At 42.7% G+C, this 23,587-nt stretch overlaps 1 protein-coding gene across 1 annotated transcript in view; it reads right to left on the reverse strand.

Annotated features, from left to right (window-relative positions):
- zranb3 (zinc finger, RAN-binding domain containing 3) overlaps positions 1-23,587 on the reverse strand; it is a 74,425-nt gene that overhangs the window by 29,325 nt on the left and 21,513 nt on the right. Inside the window, exons 8-11 of the mRNA XM_042317989.1 lie at positions 18,334-18,468; positions 16,542-16,661; positions 5,828-5,947; positions 254-433 (exon numbers count right to left, since the gene is read on the reverse strand). Coding sequence (XP_042173923.1) covers positions 254-433; positions 5,828-5,947; positions 16,542-16,661; positions 18,334-18,468 — 555 coding nt within the window. The remainder of the gene's footprint in view (positions 1-253; positions 434-5,827; positions 5,948-16,541; positions 16,662-18,333; positions 18,469-23,587) is intronic.

Raw genomic sequence — 23,587 nt, forward strand, 5'->3', positions numbered from 1 at the left:
TTGATTGATTCAAATCCAGTTCATTGGAAATGGTGGTCCTGCAGTGGATATTAGTACCCCAGTCAAAATTTTTGGCTACTACATGATTCCATGTGTTGTTTCATAGCTTTGATGTCCACTAATATTCTACAACGTAGAAAATAGTAAAAATAAAGAAAAACCCTTGGATACGTGTGTCAACTTTTGACTGGTACTGTATTTCTATGAAAAGTACCTACCTTCCAGTTAAAACGAAACACACGCACACACACACCTTCCTGTTGAGCATGCCCCACATGACGGTGTCAAAGGTTCCCTTGGCGATGAGGTAGTGCACGTGGACGGAGGCGGTCTGTCCGATGCGGTGCGCCCGGTCCTCAGCCTGCTTCACATGGCCAGGGTTCCAGTACAGCTCAGCAAACACCACGTGAGTGGCTGCCGTGAACGTCAGGCCCTGGACACCACAGAACACACAGGACACACTCACTTAAGGGAAGAACTCTCCGGAAGCAGACAGGCGGAGAAAGCAGAGCGAGGAGGGTGAACAGTACGGGAACAGGCAGAGCGGGGAGGGTGAACAGTACGGGAACAGGCAGAGCAGTGAGGGTGAACAGTACGGGAACAGGCAGAGCAGTGAGGGTGAACAGTACGGGAACAGGCAGAGCGAGGAGGGTGAACAGTACGGGAACAGGCAGAGCAGTGAGGGTGAACAGTACGGGAACAGGCAGAGCAGTGAGGGTGAACAGTACGGGAACAGGCAGAGCAGTGAGGGTGAACAGTACGGGAACAGGCAGAGCAGTGAGGGTGAACAGGCAGAGCAGTGAGGGTGAACAGTACGGGAACAGGCAGAGCAGTGAGGGTGAACAGTACGGGAACAGGCAGAGCAGTGAGGGTGAACAGTACGGGAACAGGCAGAGCAGTGAGGGTGAACAGTACGGGAACAGGCAGAGCGAGGAGGGTGAACAGTACGGGAACAGGCAGAGCAGTGAGGGTGAACAGTACGGGAACAGGCACAGCAGTGAGGGTGAACAGTACGGGAACAGGCAGAGCGAGGCGGGTGAACAGTACGGGAACAGGCAGAGCAGTGAGGGTGAACAGTACGGGAACAGGCAGAGCAGTGAGGGTGAACAGTACGGGAACAGGCAGAGCGAGGAGGGTGAACAGTACGGGAACAGGCAGAGCAGTGAGGGTGAACAGTACGGGAACAGGCAGAGCAGTGAGGGTGAACAGTACGGGAACAGGCAGAGGAGTGAGGGTGAACAGTACGGGAACAGGCAGAGCGAGGAGGGTGAACAGTACGGGAACAGGCAGAGCAGTGAGGGTGAACAGTACGGGAACAGGCAGAGCAGTGAGGGTGAACAGTACGGGAACAGGCAGAGCAGTGAGGGTGAACAGTACGGGAACAGGCAGAGCAGTGAGGGTGAACAGTACGGGAACAGGCAGAGCAGTGAGGGTGAACAGTACGGGAACAGGCAGAGCAGTGAGGGTGAACAGTACGGGAACAGGCAGAGCAGTGAGGGTGAACAGTACGGGAACAGGCAGAGCAGTGAGGGTGAACAGTACGGGAACAGGCAGAGCAGTGAGGGTGAACAGTACGGGAACAGGCAGAGCAGTGAGGGTGAACAGTACGGGAACAGGCAGAGCAGTGAGGGTGAACAGTACGGGAACAGGCAGAGCAGTGAGGGTGAACAGTACGGGAACAGGCAGAGCAGTGAGGGTGAACAGTACGGGAACAGGCAGAGCAGTGAGGGTGAACAGTACGGGAACAGGCAGAGCAGTGAGGGTGAACAGTATGGGAACAGGCAGAGCAGTGAGGGTGAACAGTACGGGAACAGGCAGAGCAGTGAGGGTGAACAGTACGGGAACAGGCAGAGCAGTGAGGGTGAACAGTACGGGAACAGGCAGAGCGAGGAGGGTGAACAGTACGGGAACAGGCACAGCAGTGACTGTATGCTAGCAGGATAGTACATATACAGTTGAAGTCGGAAGTTTACATACACTTAGGTTGGAGTCATTAAAACTCGTTTTTCAACCACTCCACAAATTTCTTGTTAACATACTATAGTTTTGACAAGTCGGATAAGACATCTACTTTGTGCGTGACACAAGTAATTTTTCTTACAATTGTTTACAGACAGATTATTTCCCTTATAATTTACTGTATCACAATTCCAGTGGGTCAGAAGTTTACATACACTAAGTTGACTGTGCCTTTAAACAGCTTTAGAAAATCAGAAAATGTCATGGCTTTAGAAGCTTCAGATAGGCTAATTGACATCATTTGAGTCAATTGGAGGTGTACCTGTGGATGTATTTCAAGGCCTACCTTCAAACTCAGTGCCTCTTTGCTTGACATCATGGGAAAATAAAAAGAAATCAGCCAAGACCTCAGAAAAAAACATTGGAGACCTCCACAAGTCTGGTTCATACTTGGGAGCAATTTCCAAACGCCTGAAGGTACCACATTCATCTGTACAAACATTAGTACGCAAGTATAAACACCATGGGACCACGCAGCCATCATACCACTCAGGAAGGAGACGCGTTCTGTCTCCAAGAGATGAGCGTACGTTGGTGCGAAAAGTGCAAATCAATCCCAGAACAAAAGGACCTTGTGAAGATGCTGGAGGAAACGGGTACAAAAGTATCTATATCCACAGTAAAACGAGTCCTATATCAACATAACATGAAAGGCCGCTCAGCAAGGAAGAAGCCACTGCTCCAAAACCTCCATAAAAAAGCCAAACTACGGTTTGCAACTGCACATTGGGACAAATATCGTCTTCCAAATGGACAATAACCCCAATCATACTTCCAAAGTTGTGGCAAAATGGCTTAAGGACAACAAAGTCAAGGTATTTGAGTGGCCTTCACAAAGCACTGACCTCAATCCAATAGAACATTTGTGGGCAGAACTGAAAAAGCGTGTGCGAGCAAGGAGGCCTACAAACCTGACTCAGTTACACCAGCTCTGTCAGGAGGAACGGGCAAAAATTCACCCAACTTATTGTGGGAAGCTTTTGGAAGGCTACCTGAAGTGTTTGACCCAAGTCAAACAATTTAAAGGCAATGCTACCAAATACTAATTGACTGTATGTAAACTTCTGACCCACTGGGAATTTTATGAAAGATATAAAAGCTGAAATAAATCATTCTCTCTGCTATTATTCTGACATTTCACATTCTTAAAATAAAGTGGTGATCCTAACTGACCTAAAACAGGTAATTTTTACGAGGATTAAATGTCAGCAATTGTGAAAAACTGAGTTTAATGTATTTAGCTAAGGTGTACGTAAACTTCCGACTTCAACTGTCATATTATAATATCATCTACGCTTTTATCTCACAGTCATGCACACATTTGACATATGGGTGGTCACGGGAATGGAACCCACCATCCTGGCTTTACGAGCGCCATGCTCTACCAACTGAGCTTCAGGAAGGAGCGCCATGCTCTACCAACTGAGTTACAGGAAGGAGCACCATGCTCTACCAACTGAGTTACAGGAAGGAGCTCCATGCTCTACCAACTGAGCTACAGGAAGGAGCGCCATGCTCTACCAACTGAGCTACAGGAAGGAGCGCCATGCTCTACCAACTGAGCTACAGGAAGGAGCGCCATGCTCTACCAACTGAGCTACAGGAAGGAGCGCCATGCTCTACCAACTGAGCTACAGGAAGGAGCGCCATGCTCTACCAACTGAGTTACAGGAAGGAGCACCATGCTCTACCAACTGAGTTACAGGAAGGAGCGCCATGCTCTACCAACTGAGTTACAGGAAGGAGCTCCATGCTCTACCAACTGAGTTACAGGAAGGAGCTCCATGCTCTACCAACTGAGTTACAGGAAGGAGCTCCATGCTCTACCAACTGAGTTACAGGAAGGAGCACCATGCTCTACCAACTGAGTTACAGGAAGGAGCACCATGCTCTACCAACTGAGTTACAGGAAGGAGCTCCATGCTCTACCAACTGAGCTACAGAGGAACAAACCTCCAATCAGCTTTGCTGATAGCGATGTTGTTTCCATAAGTGGATGAATTGGTGTAATTTAGCATGTGTAGTAAAGCCTCAACCCTTAGCTACCTCTTCCAATTCAAATGAGCTCGGGAAAAAGTTGGTATTGTTTTGTGTGAATACATCTCTAGCGATACAACACAAAAATAGAGACACGTTTTAATTGAGTGAGGCGTCAAAGAGGACAACCTGCCCGCCCCGCTTCGGTTGGGTCATTAGAATTCAAAACAACAGATTCTCAAATAAATTCACACACACGCTTCGCATGCTCGCCTTTAGTGAGTTTAGGCCATTAGTCACTTAGTCACTTTCTCACTGTTTTTAATGCGCGTTTTAATTTGAGAGCTCTGGAAAGAAAGACTTCCTATCTATTTATTACATATAACAAATAAACTGGACCAGTTCTTGGAAGATATCAATCAAAAAGTGTTACTGGGACTGGAATTAGGACACATGGTGGATGTATAGTGTTACTGGGACTGGAATTAGGACACATGGTGGATGTATAGTGTTACAGGGACTGGAATTAGGACACATGGTGGATGTACAGTGTTACCGGGACTGGAATTAGGACACATGGTGGATGTACAGTGTTACTGGGACTGGAATTAGGACACATGGTGGATGTACAGTGTTACTGGGACTGGAATTAGGACACATGGTGGATGTACAGTGTTACTGGGACTGGAATTAGGACACATGGTGGATGTATAGTGTTACTGGGACTGGAATTAGGACACGTGGAGGATGTATACAGTGTTACTGAGACTGGAATTAGGACACGTGGTGGATGTACAGTGTTACTGGGACTGGAATTAGGACACATGGTGGATGTATAGTGTTACAGGGACTGGAATTAGGACAAGTGGTGGATGTTTAGTGTTACAGGGACTGGAATTAGGACACATGGTGGATGTATACAGTGTTACTGAGACTGGAATTAGGACACGTGGTGGATGTATAGTGTTACTGGGACTGGAATTAGGACACAAGGTGGATGTATAGTGTTACTGGGACTGGAATTAGGACACGTGGTGGATGTACAGTGTTACTGTGACTGGAATTAGGACACGTGGTGGATGTACAGTGTTACTGGGACTGGAATTAGGACACATGGTGGATGTACAGTGTTACTGGGACTGGAATTAGGACACATGGTGGATGTACAGTGTTACTGGGACTGGAATTAGGACACATGGTGGATGTATAGTGTTACTGGGACTGGAATTAGGACACGTGAAGGATGTATACAGTGTTACTGAGACTGGAATTAGGACACGTGGTGGATGTACAGTGTTACTGGGACTGGAATTAGGACACATGGTGGATGTATAGTGTTACAGGGACTGGAATTAGGACAAGTGGTGGATGTATAGTGTTACAGGGACTGGAATTAGGACACATGGTGGATGTATACAGTGTTACTGAGACTGGAATTAGGACACATGGTGGATGTATACAGTGTTACTGGGACTGGAATTAGGACACGTGGAGGATGTATACAGTGTTACTGAGACTGGAATTAGGACACATGGTGGATGTACAGTGTTACTGGGACTGGAATTAGGACACGTGGTGGATGTATAGTGTTACTGAGACTGGAATTAGGACTGGTGGAGGATGTATACAGTGTTACTGGGACTGGAATTAGGACACGTGGTGGATGTACAGTGTTACTGGGACTGGAATTAGGACACGTGGTGGATGTACAGTGTTACTGGGACTGGAATTAGGACACGTGGAGGATGTATATGCCCAGTAGAGGGTCTGTACCGTAGAAATATAATTACTATTCTATCATCAGTGTTTCTATGGTCTGTACGTGCAGTACCTGCCCAGCTGCCTGTATGCTGAGGACGGCCACGCGCGTCTCAGGGTCATTCTGGAACTGGTGAACCAAGTGGATACGCTCTGAGGACGGAACACTGCCATCGATACGGATGTAACTGGCCTGAGAGAGAGGGGGGAGAGGGAGAGCGTGGTCATTACTGATGGGACACTGCCATCGATACGGATGTAACTGGCCTGAGAGAGAGGGGGGGGAGAGAGAGGGAGATGGGGAGAGAGGGAGATGGGGAGAGCATGGTCATTACTGATGGGACACTGCCAATGATATGGATGTAACTGGCCTGAGAGAGAGAGGAGATAGGGAGAGAGGTAAATGTCAGCGCTGATTAAAACCTTGACCTCTGAACCCACCACTAAAACGACAGCAACATCCTATAGCATTGCTGTATAGAAAAACAACCACTTACTAATACATCGGTGTACACGTCACTGACAAACTGAAATGGTCCACAGACAGTGTGGTGAAGAAAATGTGGCTTGTCACCTAAAACCCTCAAACTTCTACAGATGCACAATCGAGAGCATCCTGTCGGGCTGTATCACCGTATGGTACGGCAACCGCAAGGCTCTCCAGAGGGTGGTGCGGTCTGCTCAACACATCACCGGGGGGCAAACTACCTGCCCTCCAGAACACCTACAGCACCCAATGTCACAGGAAGGCCAAAAAGATCATCAAGGACAACAACCACCCGAGCCACTGCCTGTTCACCCCGCTATCATCCAGAAGGTGACGTCAGTACAGGTGCATCAAAGCTGGGACCGAGAGACTGTAAAACAGCTTCTATCTCAAGGCCATCAGACTGTTAAACAGCATCACTAACATTGATAGGCTGCTGCCTACATACATAGACTTGAAATCACTGGCCACTTTAATAAATGGAACACTGGCCACTTTAATAAATAGAACACTGGCCACTTTAATAAATAGAACACTGGCCACTTTAATAAATAGAACACTGGCCACTTTAATAAATAGAACACTGGCCACTTTAATAAATAGAACACTGGCCACTTTAATAAATAGAACACTGGCCACTTTAATAAATAGAACACTGGCCACTTTAATAAATAGAACACTGGCCACTTTAATAAATAGAACACTGGCCACTTTAATAAATAGAACACTGGCCACTTTAATAAATGGAACACTGGCCACTTTAATAAATAGAACACTGGCCACTTTAATAAATAGAACACTGGCCACTTTAATAAATAGAACACTGGCCACTTTAATAAATAGAACACTGGCCACTTTAATAAATAGAACACTGGCCACTTTAATAAATAGAACACTGGCCACTTTAATAAATAGAACACTGGCCACTTTAATAAATAGAACACTGGCCACTTTAATAATGTCTACATATCTTGCATTACCCATCTCATAAGTATATACTGTATCCTATACTATATCTTCTATACCGCTCTCACATTGCATGTCCATATATTTGTATATTTTTAATCCCATTCCTTTACTAGATGTGTGTGTATATGTTGTGTAATGGTTAGATATTACTTGTTGGATATTACTGCACTGTCGGAGCTAGAAGCACAAGCATTTCTCTACACCAGCAATAACATCTGCTAAACACGTGTATGTGACCAATAACATTTGACTTGACATTTAGTCAATTCCACTCCACACAGACTGTACCCATATACAGGAAGAACAATTTAGTGTTCTAATACACCTGTCGCAGTGATGTCATCGATTTCATTTTTATTTGATTGGATTAGTCGTGTCTCCCGCCCTCAGTCTCCCCCTCGGTCTCTCTCCCCGTTCTCACAGCTGTAGTTCATCACGGCAGCATGCAGCTCCTTATTTTAGTCTTGTTCCTGTTAATGGGTGATGATGATGCTTCAGCGAGTGGGAGACTTCTCAAATTAGAAGATGTGATCACACTTGATCACGTATCAGATAACAGCAGACGACACCTATACCCTTCCTCTCACATCACTGCCATCGAGCTGAGAAACGCATGAATCTGGCTTAAAATAAAAACAGTGTGTGTGTGTGTGTGCATTTTACAAACTTCTGTTTTGAGTTTCTACATAATTGGAGATGAGATTCAGCAACACTTGGAGAACAATGGAATAAAAAATAAAAAAAATTATTTGAAAGCTTCTTTATTGCTAAAAAGTAATTGGTTCATAAAAAAAGTAATTAAATAAATTCCACATTCAGTGTTGCTGAATCTCCTCTCTCCTTGGTTGGAAAGAGAGGAAGCGACAGTGATCCCTTCCCTTTGAGTTTCTACATAGTCTGTTCTAGTGAAAACACAAGCCATTTCAAGTGTGAGTGGTATCACTGCCAGTGGCTGGTTCAACATGTATAGACTTGAGGGGAAAGCACACATATACACAACACTAACATATACACAACACTAGTATGTATAGACTTGAGGGGAAAGCACACATATACACAACACTAACATATACACAACACTAGTATGTATAGACTTGAGGGGAAAGTACACATATACACAACACTAGTATGTATAGACTTGAGGGGAAAGCACACATATACACAACACTAGTATGTATAGACTTGAGGGGAAAGCACACATATACACAACACTAACATATACACAACACTAACATATACACAACACTAACATATACACAACACTAACATATACACAACACTAGTATGTATAGACTTGAGGGGAAAGCACACATATACACAACACTAGTATGTATAGACTTGAGGGGAAAGCACACATATACACAACACTAACATATACACAACACTAGTATGTATAGACTTGAGGGGAAAGCACACATATACACAACACTAACATATACACAACACTAACATGTATAGACTTGAGGGGAAAGTACACATATACACAACACTAACATATACACAACACTAACATATACACAACACTAACATATACACAACACTAGTATGTATAGACTTGAGGGGAAAGCACACATATACACAACACTAACATGTATAGACTTGAGGGGAAAGTACACATATACACAACACTAACATATACACAACACTAGTATGTATAGACTTGAGGGGAAAGTACACATATACACAACACTAGTATGTATAGACTTGAGGGGAAAGCACACATATACACAACACTAACATATACACAACACTAGTATGTATAGACTTGAGGGGAAAGTACACATATACACAACACTAGTATGTATAGACTTGAGGGGAAAGCACACATATACACAACACTAACATATACACAACACTAGTATGTATAGACTTGAGGGGAAAGCACACATATACACAACACTAACATATACACAACACTAGTATGTATAGACTTGAGGGGAAAGCACACATATACACAACACTAACATATACACTAACATATACACAACACTAACATATACACAACACTAGTATGTATAGACTTGAGGGGAAAGCACACATATACACAACACTAACATATACACAACACTAACATATACACAACACTAGTATGTATAGACTTGAGGGGAAAGTACACATATACACAACACTAGTATGTATAGACTTGAGGGGAAAGTACACATATACACAACACTAGTATGTATAGACTTGAGGGGAAAGCACACATAAACACAACACTAACATATACACAACACTAACATGTATAGACTTGAGGGGAAAGCACACATATACACAACACTAACATGTATAGACTTGAGGGGAAAGTACACATATACACAACACTAGTATGTATAGACTTGAGGGGAAAGCACACATATACACAACACTAACATGTATAGACTTGAGGGGAAAGCACACATATACACAACACTAACATATACACAACACTAACATGTATAGACTTGAGGGGAAAGCACACATATACACAACACTAACATGTATAGACTTGAGGGGAAAGCACACATATACACAACACTAACATATACACAACACTAACATGTATAGACTTGAGGGGAAAGTACACATATACACAACACTAACATATACACAACACTAGTATGTATAGACTTGAGGGGAAAGCACACATATACACAACACTAACATATACACAACACTAACATGTATAGACTTGAGGGGAAAGTACACATATACACAACACTAACATATACACAACACTAACATGTATAGACTTGAGGGGAAAGCACACATACACAACACTAACATATACACAACACTAACATGTATAGACTTGAGGGGAAAGTACACATATACACAACACTAACATATACACAACACTAACATATACACAACACTAACATGTATAGACTTGAGGGGAAAGTACACATATACACAACACTAACATATACACAACACTAACATATACACAACACTAACATGTATAGACTTGAGGGGAAAGCACACATATACACAACACTAACATATACACAACACTAACATGTATAGACTTGAGGGGAAAGCACACATATACACAACACTAACATATACACAACACTAACATATACACAACACTAACATGTATAGACTTGAGGGGAAAGCACACATATACACAACACTAGTATGTATAGACTTGAGGGGAAAGTACACATATACACAACACTAACATGTATAGACTTGAGGGGAAAGTACACATATACACAACACTAACATGTATAGACTTGAGGGGAAAGCACACATATACACAACACTAGTATGTATAGACTTGAGGGGAAAGCACACATATACACAACACTAGTATGTATAGACTTGAGGGGAAAGCACACATATACACAACACTAACATATACACAACACTAGTATGTATAGACTTGAGGGGAAAGCACACATATACACAACACTAACATATACACAACACTAACATGTATAGACTTGAGGGAAAGCACACATATACACAACACTAACATATACACAACACTAGTATGTATAGACTTGAGGGGAAAGCACACATATACACAACACTAACATGTATAGACTTGAGGGGAAAGCACACATATACACAACACTAGTATGTATAGACTTGAGGGGAAAGCACACATATACACAACACTAGTATGTATAGACTTGAGGGGAAAGCACACATATACACAACACTAGTATGTATAGACTTGAGGGGAAAGCACACATATACACAACACTAGTATGTATAGACTTGAGGGGAAAGCACACATATACACAACACTAACATGTATAGACTTGAGGGGAAAGCACACATATACACAACACTAACATGTATAGACTTGAGGGGAAAGCACACATATACACAACACTAGTATGTATAGACTTGAGGGGAAAGCACACATATACACAACACTAACATGTATAGACTTGAGGGGAAAGCACACATATACACAACACTAGTATGTATAGACTTGAGGGGAAAGCACACATATACACAACACTAGTATGTATAGACTTGAGGGGAAAGCACACATATACACAACACTAACATATACACAACACTAGTATGTATAGACTTGAGGGGAAAGCACACATATACACAACACTAGTATGTATAGACTTGAGGGGAAAGCACACATATACACAACACTAGTATGTATAGACTTGAGGGGAAAGCACACATATACACAACACTAGTATGTATAGACTTGAGGGGAAAGCACACATATACACAACACTAACATATACACAACACTAGTATGTATAGACTTGAGGGGAAAGCACACATATACACAACACTAACATATACACAACACTAACATGTATAGACTTGAGGGGAAAGTACACATATACACAACACTAACATATACACAACACTAGTATGTATAGACTTGAGGGGAAAGCACACATATACACAACACTAACATATACACAACACTAGTATGTATAGACTTGAGGGGAAAGCACACATATACACAACACTAACATATACACAACACTAGTATGTATAGACTTGAGGGGAAAGTACACATATACACAACACTAGTATGTATAGACTTGAGGGGAAAGCACACATATACACAACACTAACATATACACAACACTAGTATGTATAGACTTGAGGGGAAAGCACACATATACACAACACTAACATATACACAACACTAACATGTATAGACTTGAGGGGAAAGTACACATATACACAACACTAACATATACACAACACTAGTATGTATAGACTTGAGGGGAAAGTACACATATACACAACACTAACATATACACAACACTAGTATGTATAGACTTGAGGGGAAAGTACACATATACACAACACTAACATATACACAACACTAACATATACACAACACTAGTATGTATAGACTTGAGGGGAAAGTACACATATACACAACACTAGTATGTATAGACTTGAGGGGAAAGTACACATATACACAACACTAGTATGTATAGACTTGAGGGGAAAGCACACATATACACAACACTAACATATACACAACACTAACATGTATAGACTTGAGGGGAAAGCACACATATACACAACACTAACATGTATAGACTTGAGGGGAAAGCACACATATACACAACACTAGTATGTATAGACTTGAGGGGAAAGCACACATATACACAACACTAACATGTATAGACTTGAGGGGAAAGCACACATATACACAACACTAACATATACACAACACTAACATGTATAGACTTGAGGGGAAAGCACACATATACACAACACTAGTATGTATAGACTTGAGGGGAAAGCACACATATACACAACACTAACATATACACAACACTAACATGTATAGACTTGAGGGGAAAGTACACATATACACAACACTAACATATACACAACACTAACATGTATAGACTTGAGGGGAAAGCACACATACACAACACTAACATATACACAACACTAACATGTATAGACTTGAGGGGAAAGCACACATATACACAACACTAACATATACACAACACTAACATGTATAGACTTGAGGGGAAAGCACACATATACACAACACTAGTATGTATAGACTTGAGGGGAAAGCACACATATACACAACACTAGTATGTATAGACTTGAGGGGAAAGCACACATATACACAACACTAACATATACACAACACTAACATGTATAGACTTGAGGGGAAAGCACACATATACACAACACTAACATATACACAACACTAACATGTATAGACTTGAGGGGAAAGCACACATATACACAACACTAACATATACACAACACTAACATATACACAACACTAACATGTATAGACTTGAGGGGAAAGCACACATATACACAACACTAGTATGTATAGACTTGAGGGGAAAGTACACATATACACAACACTAACATGTATAGACTTGAGGGGAAAGTACACATATCACAACACTAACATGTATAGACTTGAGGGGAAAGTACACATATACACAACACTAACATATACACAACACTAGTATGTATAGACTTGAGGGGAAAGTACACATATACACAACACTAACATATACACAACACTAACATATACACAACACTAGTATGTATAGACTTGAGGGGAAAGTACACATATACACAACACTAGTATGTATAGACTTGAGGGGAAAGTACACATATACACAACACTAGTATGTATAGACTTGAGGGGAAAGTACACATATACACAACACTAACATATACACAACACTAACATGTATAGACTTGAGGGGAAAGCACACATATACACAACACTAACATGTATAGACTTGAGGGGAAAGTACACATATACACAACACTAACATGTATAGACTTGAGGGGAAAGCACACATATACACAACACTAACATGTATAGACTTGAGGGGAAAGCACACATATACACAACACTAACATATACACAACACTAACATGTATAGACTTGAGGGGAAAGCACACATATACACAACACTAACATGTATAGACTTGAGGGGAAAGCACACATATACACAACACTAACATATACACAACACTAACATGTATAGACTTGAGGGGAAAGTACACATATACACAACACTAACATATACACAACACTAACATATACACAACACTAACATGTATAGACTTGAGGGGAAAGCACACATATACACAACACTAACATATACACAACACTAACATGTATAGACTTGAGGGGAAAGCACACATATACACAACACTAACATGTATAGACTTGAGGGGAAAGTACACATATACACAACACTAGTATGTATAGACTTGAGGGGAAAGCACACATATACACAACACTAACATATACACAACACTAACATATACACAACACTAACATATACACAACACTAGTATGTATAGACTTGAGGGGAAAGCACACATATACACAACACTAACATATACACAACACTAACATATACACAACACTAACATGTATAGACTTGAGGGGAAAGTACACATATACACAACACTAACATGTATAGACTTGAGGGGAAAGCACACATATACACAACACTAACATATACACAACACTAACATATACACAACACTAACATGTATAGACTTGAGGGGAAAGCACACATATACACAACACTAGTATGTATAGACTTGAGGGGAAAGCACACATATACACAACACTAGTATGTATAGACTTGAGGGGAAAGTACACATATACACAACACTAACATGTATAGACTTGAGGGGAAAGTACACATATACACAACACTAACATGTATAGACTTGAGGGGAAAGCACACATATACACAACACTAGTATGTATAGACTTGAGGGGAAAGCACACATATACACAACACTAGTATGTATAGACTTGAGGGGAAAGCACACATATACACAACACTAGTATGTATAGACTTGAGGGGAAAGCACACATATACACAACACTAACATATACACAACACTAGTATGTATAGACTTGAGGAGAAAGCACACATATACACAACACTAACATATACACAACACTAGTATGTATAGACTTGAGGGGAAAGCACACATATACACAACACTAACATATACACAACACTAGTATGTATAGACTTGAGGGGAAAGCACACATATACACAACACTAACATATACACAACACTAACATGTATAGACTTGAGGGGAAAGCACACATATACACAACACTAGTATGTATAGACTTGAGGGGAAAGCACACATATACACAACACTAACATATACACAACACTAACATGTATAGACTTGAGGGGAAAGCACACATATACACAACACTAACATATACACAACACTAGTATGTATAGACTTGAGGGGAAAGCACACATATACACAACACTAGTATGTATAGACTTGAGGGGAAAGCACACATATACACAACACTAGTATGTAGACTTGAGGGGAAAGCACACATATACACAACACTAGTATGTATAGACTTGAGGGGAAAGCACACATATACACAACACTAACATGTATAGACTTGAGGGGAAAGCACACATATACACAACACTAACATGTATAGACTTGAGGGGAAAGCACACATATACACAACACTAGTATGTATAGACTTGAGGGGAAAGTACACATATACACAACACTAACATGTATAGACTTGAGGGGAAAGTACACATATACACAACACTAACATATACACAACACTAGTATGTATAGACTTGAGGGGAAAGTACACATATACACAACACTAACATATACACAACACTAGTATGTATAGACTTGAGGGGAAAGTACACATATACACAACACTAACATGTATAGACTTGAGGGGAAAGCACACATATACACAACACTAGTATGTATAGACTTGAGGGGAAAGTACACATATACACAACACTAACATATACACAACACTAGTATGTATAGACTTGAGGGGAAAGCACACATATACACAACACTAGTATGTATAGACTTGAGGGGAAAGCACACATATACACAACACTAGTATGTATAGACTTGAGGGGAAAGCACACATATACACAACACTAGTATGTATAGACTTGAGGGGAAAGCACACATATACACAACACTAGTATGTATAGACTTGAGGGGAAAGCACACATATACACAACACTAACATGTATCTGCTGCTGTCTCCACTGTATCTGCCGTTCTGCACTCAGAGCCAAACACACACAGGGCATCTACATTTTATTCATTTAGCCGACGCTCTTACCCAGAGGGACTTACAGGAGTAATTTGGGTTAAGTGCCTTGCTCAAGGGCAGATCGACAGATTTTTCACCTCGTCCGCTCGGGTTTTGGAACCTTTTGGTTACTGGCCCAATGCTCTGAACCGCTAGGTTACCTGCAGCTACAGGGTGGAACTCACTGGCGTTGTGTAAACAGTGACAGTCTATGACCCCCACGCCTGGGAATCATGGTCCTTACAGGGCTGTGACGACAACATCAGGGTTATGTAACTCAGTCAAATATTTGAAATTGTTGCATGTTGCTTTAGATTTTTGTTCAGTATAGTTATTTTGTTAGATACTTTTCCCTATTAGCTGAAATCGTACTTAGCTAGCAAACATGTTTCACTATAAAACAACAAAATACTGCACTCTGAACCACACAACTTTCCTAGATTCATGAAAGTGTTGTTAGACAACAGAAGAAATGTCAACTTCAATATGTGATGTAGTTTTAGTGGAATTTGCAGCAGTTGTTGGTAAGTAATGAATGTGCTAGCTTCTAGAGTAACTTCCTCAACCTTTAAGTGGTTTAGGATTTGAAGACAGGTATGGAACAATCTCCATAATAGTTTGACAGGTCTGGGAAAGTGCCTGAGGGCACATCTGTGTGCTGTGTCAGGGAGAGGGACAGGCCCCTTAGTGGGGGGTTTGTGACAGAGGGGCTGCTGAACAGTGGGAGAGGTGTGCGTGTCCATTAGTTGTGATGAGTGAACAACCGTTACCTTGGCTTCGATGACAGCCTCGGTACATGCCTGTAGCATGGTCAGGTGATGAGCGAACACCAGGAACTTTAACTTCTCAGTCTCCAGCAGCATCTTTATGTAGTCTTTCACTGCTCCGGCCTATAGGAGGAGACCACAGAGGGGCCAATAGAAATGCAACAACAACATATTAGAATACATCTCTATGCGAAGGCCATACAGGGGAAATCAACCACAGGAAGGAAAGGAATGAATCATGAATTGCTATGAGACACATACTCAAGACTTCACATATATTTGTCTTGAAGGGCCACATATACGTTCCCCCAATCGACAGTCCTGTCCTGCTGTCCACATGCCACACTCCTCCTGGACTTCAGACCTCTCTCACCAGTCTCTCCTCGCTCACCTAGAGACTTGGACTGTTAATTATCAGAAGGCCTTTCCTCTCAGAGGGAGGATAATGAAAGTAGGTCTAAGCAGGTCTAGCTAGAAGCCCCCTCCTCCATCTGCTAATGGGAACTTCTCATTACTGGGTTGCTGGGTTGCTTTTAACTCTGCAGAAGTTTAATTAGTGCAACACAAACTTCCTGTCCACTGAAGCAGTGATATGTTATCACTCTTTAAAGTCCATCATCAGAGGCAGCAGGGTCTCTGGGTAATTGGGAGCATCTGCTGCTGCTGGTAGACGGGGTAAAAATAAAAACCCTGTCCCCTTTCACACTGCCAAACTCGGTCCCAACATGACACCCTATTCCCTATGTAGTGCACTACTTTTGACCAAGGCCCATAGCGCTCTGGTTAAAAGTAGGGCACCATGTAGGGAATAGGGTGCCATTTGGGATGCATCCATGGTCCACTCGCCAGGCATTCACATACGCTTCAGAAGTGACACAAGATGTGTGTGTGTGTGTGTGTGTGTGTGTGTATCCACTCACCCCTCCAAAAAGTTATTTTCTGTCAGAGTGTGTGTAGCGGCAGCCAACCAAAAGGGCGAGGAAATGAGACAGGAAGATGACACGTCTACAGCGACGGTGAACTTTAATCAAGCGGAGGAAGGGACACTGAGAGGAACCAATCAGCAAACAAGACGGAGCGAAACAAGCCAACCGGTGAGGAAGGATTCCTCCGTTGATTACGTTCAGCAGGCGGAGGCCGTCTGAGGCTTTGTTAACCTTGGTGTCGGGATGCTTATTACAGAGGAGCCTGGGTCATGTTCAGTTAGACACCAAACAAAAAGTAAAACGGTCCAAAACGGAGCGAAACAGGTGGAGGTACTATCTGTGCTTGTTTTCTGTTTTCTGTTGAAAAACATTTGTATCCTGCGTACCAAGTCAGCTTCCTTCACTTAAAGTCACCTGGAAGTTAACGGCTGACATTCTTGCCTGGTGGCGTTACCATGGCAACCACATTAGAAGTAACACCTTGAAAAGGTTCCGCTATATTTGGGTTCGGTCTGCTGTGTCGAAAAGGTTTACTTTCGAAAAAAAATAGAGAAATTGAAAGGCCACAGTTATGGCTGTCCAGAGTTATGATGGCCAGCCAGAATGCTTTCACTAAGGGGTGGCAGACCTTCACTCTGTTCCCATGGCGATGCGCTCTGAGTAATGTGAAGCATAATAACCTATGGGAGGGAGGGCCTTGCATCTGAGGAGAAGAAAAAAACATGCTTCTCACCTTTTGACATCGCCCTTCAACAAACAACCTCTCTAGAGAGAGAGAGAGAGAGAGAGAGAGAGACCCTTTTCTAGAACGGTGCAGAAGTTCTGGGCCAGGAGGGGGTTAGGTGCCTGTGTGTGTATATACACTGTACCTTAGCGATGGCGGTCTGTTTGTACATGCGTGTCACGAGCCCCATGACTTCAGTGAAGGGGTTGTCCGTGGCAGAGACCCCCGAACCCATCGTCCTCATCAGGCGCTCCCACTCCTCCAAGCTGCTGCTCGCCTCCTGCACACACACACACACACACACACACACACACACGACAAAAGGCCTGTCTCTTTCTTTCTCTTTCCCCTCTTCTCTGTTTGCTATAAGGGCAGAACATGTTGCTGTGGATGGTACCCTACTTTTCCACCTTCAGGTGGAGAGAAAGGAGGGAGAAAACGAAAGACAATTCCCAAAGACGCTGCTCCTCTCCTCTCCTCTCCCCTCCCCTCCTCTCCTCTCCCCTCCCCTCCTCTCCTATCCCCTCCCCTCCTCTCCTCACGTCAGTAGTGCCTAGGTAGGTCACATGGGCTAGCCCAATTATAGCTGGATTGTGACAAGGGGATGTTGAAGATGGAGAACACACTATCCCAATACAATAAATCACACACAGTCTGTTCTCAAGGTGAAACACAATGAGTGTTTAGGGGAGTTACTGTAGAAAGGCAGTATGAAGGAGTATTTAGGGAGTTACTGTAGAAAGGCAGTATGAAGGAGTATTTAGGGGAGTTACTGTAGAAAGGCAGTATGAAGGAGTATTTAGGGGAGTTACTGTAGAAAGGCAGTAGGAAGGAGTATTTAGGGGAGTTACTGTAGAAAGGCAGTAGGAAGGAGTATTTAGGGGAGTTAGGGGTATTACTGTAGAAAGGCAGTAGGAAGGAGTATTTAGGGGAGTTAGGGGTATTACTGTAGAAAGGCAGTAGGAAGGAGTATTTAGGGAGTTAGGGGTATTACTGTAGAAAGGCAGTAGGAAGGAGTATTTAGGGGAGTTAGGGTATTACTGTAGAAAGGCAGTAGGAAGGAGTATTTAGGGGAGTTAGGGGTATTACTGTAGAAAGGCAGTAGGAAGGAGTATTTAGGGGAGTTAGGGGTATTACTGTAGAAAGGCAGTAGGAAGGAGTATTTAGGGGAGTTAGGGTATTACTGTAGAAAGGCAGTAGGAAGGAGTATTTAGGGAGTTAGGGGTATTACTGTAGAAAGGCAGTAGGAAGGAGTATTTAGGGGAGTTAGGGGTATTACTGTAGAAAGGCAGAAAGGCAGTAGGAAGGAGTATTTAGGGGAGTTAGGGTATTACTGTAGAAAGGCAGTAGGAAGGAGTATTTAGGGGAGTTAGGGGTATTACTGTAGAAAGGCAGTAGGAAGGAGTATTTAGGGAGTTAGGGGTATTACTGTAGAAAGGCAGTAGGAAGGAGTATTTAGGGGAGTTAGGGGTATTACTGTAGAAAGGCAGTAGGAAGGAGTATTTAGGGGAGTTAGGGTATTACTGTAGAAAGGCAGTAGGAAGGAGTATTTAGGGAGTTAGGGGTATTACTGTAGAAAGGCAGTAGGAAGGAGTATTTAGGGAGTTAGGGGTATTACTGTAGAAAGGCAGTAGGAAGGGTATTTAGGGAGTTAGGGGGGTATTACTGTAGAAAGGCAGTAGGAAGGAGTATTTAGGGAGTTAGGGGGTATTACTGTAGAAAGGCAGTAGGAAGGAGTATTTAGGGGAGTTAGGGGTATTACTGTAGAAAGGCAGTAGGAAGGAGTATTTAGGGGAGTTAGGGGTATTACTGTAGAAAGGCAGTAGGAAGGAGTATTTAGGGGAGTTAGGGTATTACTGTAGAAAGGCAGTAGGAAGGAGTATTTAGGGAGTTAGGGGTATTACTGTAGAAAGGCAGTAGGAAGGAGTATTTAGGGGAGTTAGGGGTATTACTGTAGAAAGGCAGTAGGAAGGAGTATTTAGGGAGTTAGGGTATTACTGTAGAAAGGCAGTAGGAAGGAGTATTTAGGGAGTTAGGGGTATTACTGTAGAAAGGCAGTAGGAAGGAGTATTTAGGGGAGTTAGGGGTATTACTGTAGAAAGGCAGTAGGAAGGAGTATTTAGGGGAGTTAGGGGTATTACTGTAGAAAGGCAGTAGGAAGGAGTATTTAGGGGAGTTAGGGGTATTACTGTAGAAAGGCAGTAGGAAGGAGTATTTAGGGGAGTTAGGGGTATTACTGTAGAAAGGCAGTAGGAAGGAGTATTTAGGGGAGTTAGGGGTATTACTGTAGAAAGGCAGTAGGAAGGAGTATTTAGGGGAGTTAGGGGTATTACTGTAGAAAGGCAGTAGGAAGGAGTATTTAGGGGAGTTAGGGGTATTACTGTAGAAAGGCAGTAGGAAGGAGTATTTAGGGGAGTTAGGGGTATTACTGTAGAAAGGCAGTAGGAAGGAGTATTTAGGGGAGTTAGGGGTATTACTGTAGAAAGGCAGTAGGAAGGAGTATTTAGGGGAGTTAGGGGGTATTACTGTAGAAAGGCAGTAGGAAGGAGTATTTAGGGAGTTAGGGTATTACTGTAGAAAGGCAGTAGGAAGGAGTATTTAGGGAGTTAGGGGTATTACTGTAGAAAGGCAGTAGGAAGGAGTATTTAGGGAGTTAGGGGTATTACTGTAGAAAGGCAGTAGGAAGGAGTATTTAGGGGAGTTAGGGGATTACTGTAGAAAGGCAGTAGGAAGGAGTATTTAGGGAGTTAGGGGTATTACTGTAGAAAGGCAGTAGGAAGGAGTATTTAGGGGAGTTAGGGGTATTACTGTAGAAAGGCAGTAGGAAGGAGTATTTAGAAAGGGGAGTTAGGGGTTATTACTGTAGAAAGGCAGTAGGAAGGAGTATTTAGGGGAGTTAGGGGTATTACTGTAGAAAGGCAGTAGGAAGGAGTATTTAGTAGGGGAGTTAGGGGGTTATTACTGTAGAAAGGCAGTAGGAAGGAGTATTTAGGGAGTTAGGGGGATTACTGTAGAAAGGCAGTAGGAAGGAGTATTTAGGGAGTTAGGGGTATTACTGTAGAAAGGCAGTAGGAAGGAGTATTTAGGGGAGTTAGGGTATTACTGTAGAAAGGCAGTAGGAAGGAGTATTTAGGGAGTTAGGGGTATTACTGTAGAAAGGCAGTAGGAAGGAGTATTTAGGGAGTTAGGGTATTACTGTAGAAAGGCAGTAGGAAGGAGTATTTAGGGAGTTAGGGGTATTACTGTAGAAAGGCAGTAGGAAGGAGTATTTAGGGGAGTTAGGGGTATTACTGTAGAAAGGCAGTAGGAAGGAGTATTTAGGGAGTTAGGGGTATTACTGTAGAAAGGCAGTAGGAAGGAGTATTTAGGGAGTTAGGGGGATTACTGTAGAAAGGCAGTAGGAAGGAGTATTTAGGGAGTTAGGGGTATTACTGTAGAAAGGCAGTAGGAAGGAGTATTTAGGGGAGTTAGGGGTATTACTGTAGAAAGGCAGTAGGAAGGAGTATTTAGGGGAGTTAGGGGTATTACTGTAGAAAGGCAGTAGGAAGGAGCATTTAGGGGAGTTAGGGGATTACTGTAGAAAGGCAGTAGGGTATTTAGGGGAGTTAGGGTATTACTGTAGAAAGGCAGTAGGAAGGAGTATTTAGGGGAGTTAGGGGTATTACTGTAGAAAGGCAGTAGGAAGGAGTATTTAGGGGAGTTAGGGGTATTACTTTAGGGAGAAAGGCAGTAGGAAGGAGTATTTAGGGAGTTAGGGGGTATTACTGTAGAAAGGCAGTAGGAAGGAGTATTTAGGGAGTTAGGGGATTACTGTAGAAAGGCAGTAGGAAGGAGTATTTAGGGGAGTTAGGGGTATTACTGTAGAAAGGCAGTAGGAAGGAGTATTTAGGGGAGTTAGGGTATTACTGTAGAAAGGCAGTAGGAAGGAGTATTTAGGGGAGTTAGGGGTATTACTGTAGAAAGGCAGTAGGAAGGAGTATTTAGGGGAGTTAGGGGTATTACTGTAGAAAGGCAGTAGGAAGGAGTATTTAGGGGAGTTAGGGGTATTACTGTAGAAAGGCAGTAGGAAGGAGTATTTAGGGGAGTTAGGGGGATTACTGTAGAAAGGCAGTAGGAAGGAGTATTTAGGGGAGTTAGGGGGATTACTGTAGAAAGGCAGTAGGAAGGAGTATTTAGGGGAGTTAGGGGGATTACTGTAGAAAGGCAGTAGGAAGGAGTATTTAGGGGAGTTAGGGGGATTACTGTAGAAAGGCAGTAGGAAGCAGCTCTGAGAAGACAACAGACACATCTGAATTGTACAGATCCGAGGCAAAACCCATTTGCGAGTATTTTTTTAATGTATTTTTTTTTAAATTTCACCTTTATTTAACCAGGTAGGCCAGTTGAGAACCAGTTGTCATTTACAACTAAGACACAGTCACATACATATCCCCTTACCTTTGGTATGTAAATACAAAGACAAGCTATATATTATGATGTTTAGACATACAGGGCCTTCAGAATGTATTCAGACCTCTTGACTTATTACACATTTTGTTACGTTACAGCCTTATTCTAAAATGGATTAAATGGTTATTTTTCTCCTTCAGTCTACACACAATACCCCATAATGACAAAGCAAAAAAATGTTTTTAAGAAATGTTTGCTAATTTATTAAAAACAGAAATATCCCATTTTCATAAGTATTCAGACCGTTTACTCTGTACTTTGTTGAAGCACCTTTGGCAGCGATTACAGAGTGTTCTTGGGTATGACGCTACACGCTTGGCACATCTGTATTTGGGGAGTTTCTCCCATTCTTCTCTGCAGATCCTCTCAAGCTCTGTCAGGTTGGATGGTGAGCATCGCTGGACAGCTATTTTCAGGTCTCTTCAGAGATGTTCGATCGGGTTCAAGTCCGGGCTCTGGCTGGGCCACTGATGAACATTCAGAGACTTGTCCTGAAGCCACTCCTGCGTTGTCTTGGCTGTGTGCCTAGGGTCGTTGTCCTGTTGGAAGGTGATCCTTCGCCCCAGTCCGAGGACCTGAGCACTTTCCACTGTTCATCTTTCCCTCCATCCTGACTAGTCTCCCAGTCCCTGCCGCTGAAAAACATCCCCACAGCATGATGCTGCCACCACCATGCAACATCGTATAGGGATGGTGCCAGGTTTCCTCCAGACTTGACACTTGGCATTCAGGCCAAAGATTCCATCCTTGTTTCATCAGACCAGAGAATCTGGCCACTCTACCATAAAGGCCTGATTGGTGGAGTGTTACAGAGACGGTTGTCCTTCTGGAAGGTTCTCCAATCTCCACAGAGGAACTCTAGAGCTCTGTCAGAGTGACTATCGGGTTCTTGGTCACCTCCCTGACCAAGGCCCTTCTCCAGATCTGTGCCTCGACACAATCCTGTCTGG

This window comes from Oncorhynchus tshawytscha, unplaced genomic scaffold, assembly GCF_018296145.1.
Source record: "Oncorhynchus tshawytscha isolate Ot180627B unplaced genomic scaffold, Otsh_v2.0 Un_contig_4972_pilon_pilon, whole genome shotgun sequence".
NCBI classification, from domain to species: Eukaryota; Metazoa; Chordata; class Actinopteri; order Salmoniformes; family Salmonidae; genus Oncorhynchus; species Oncorhynchus tshawytscha.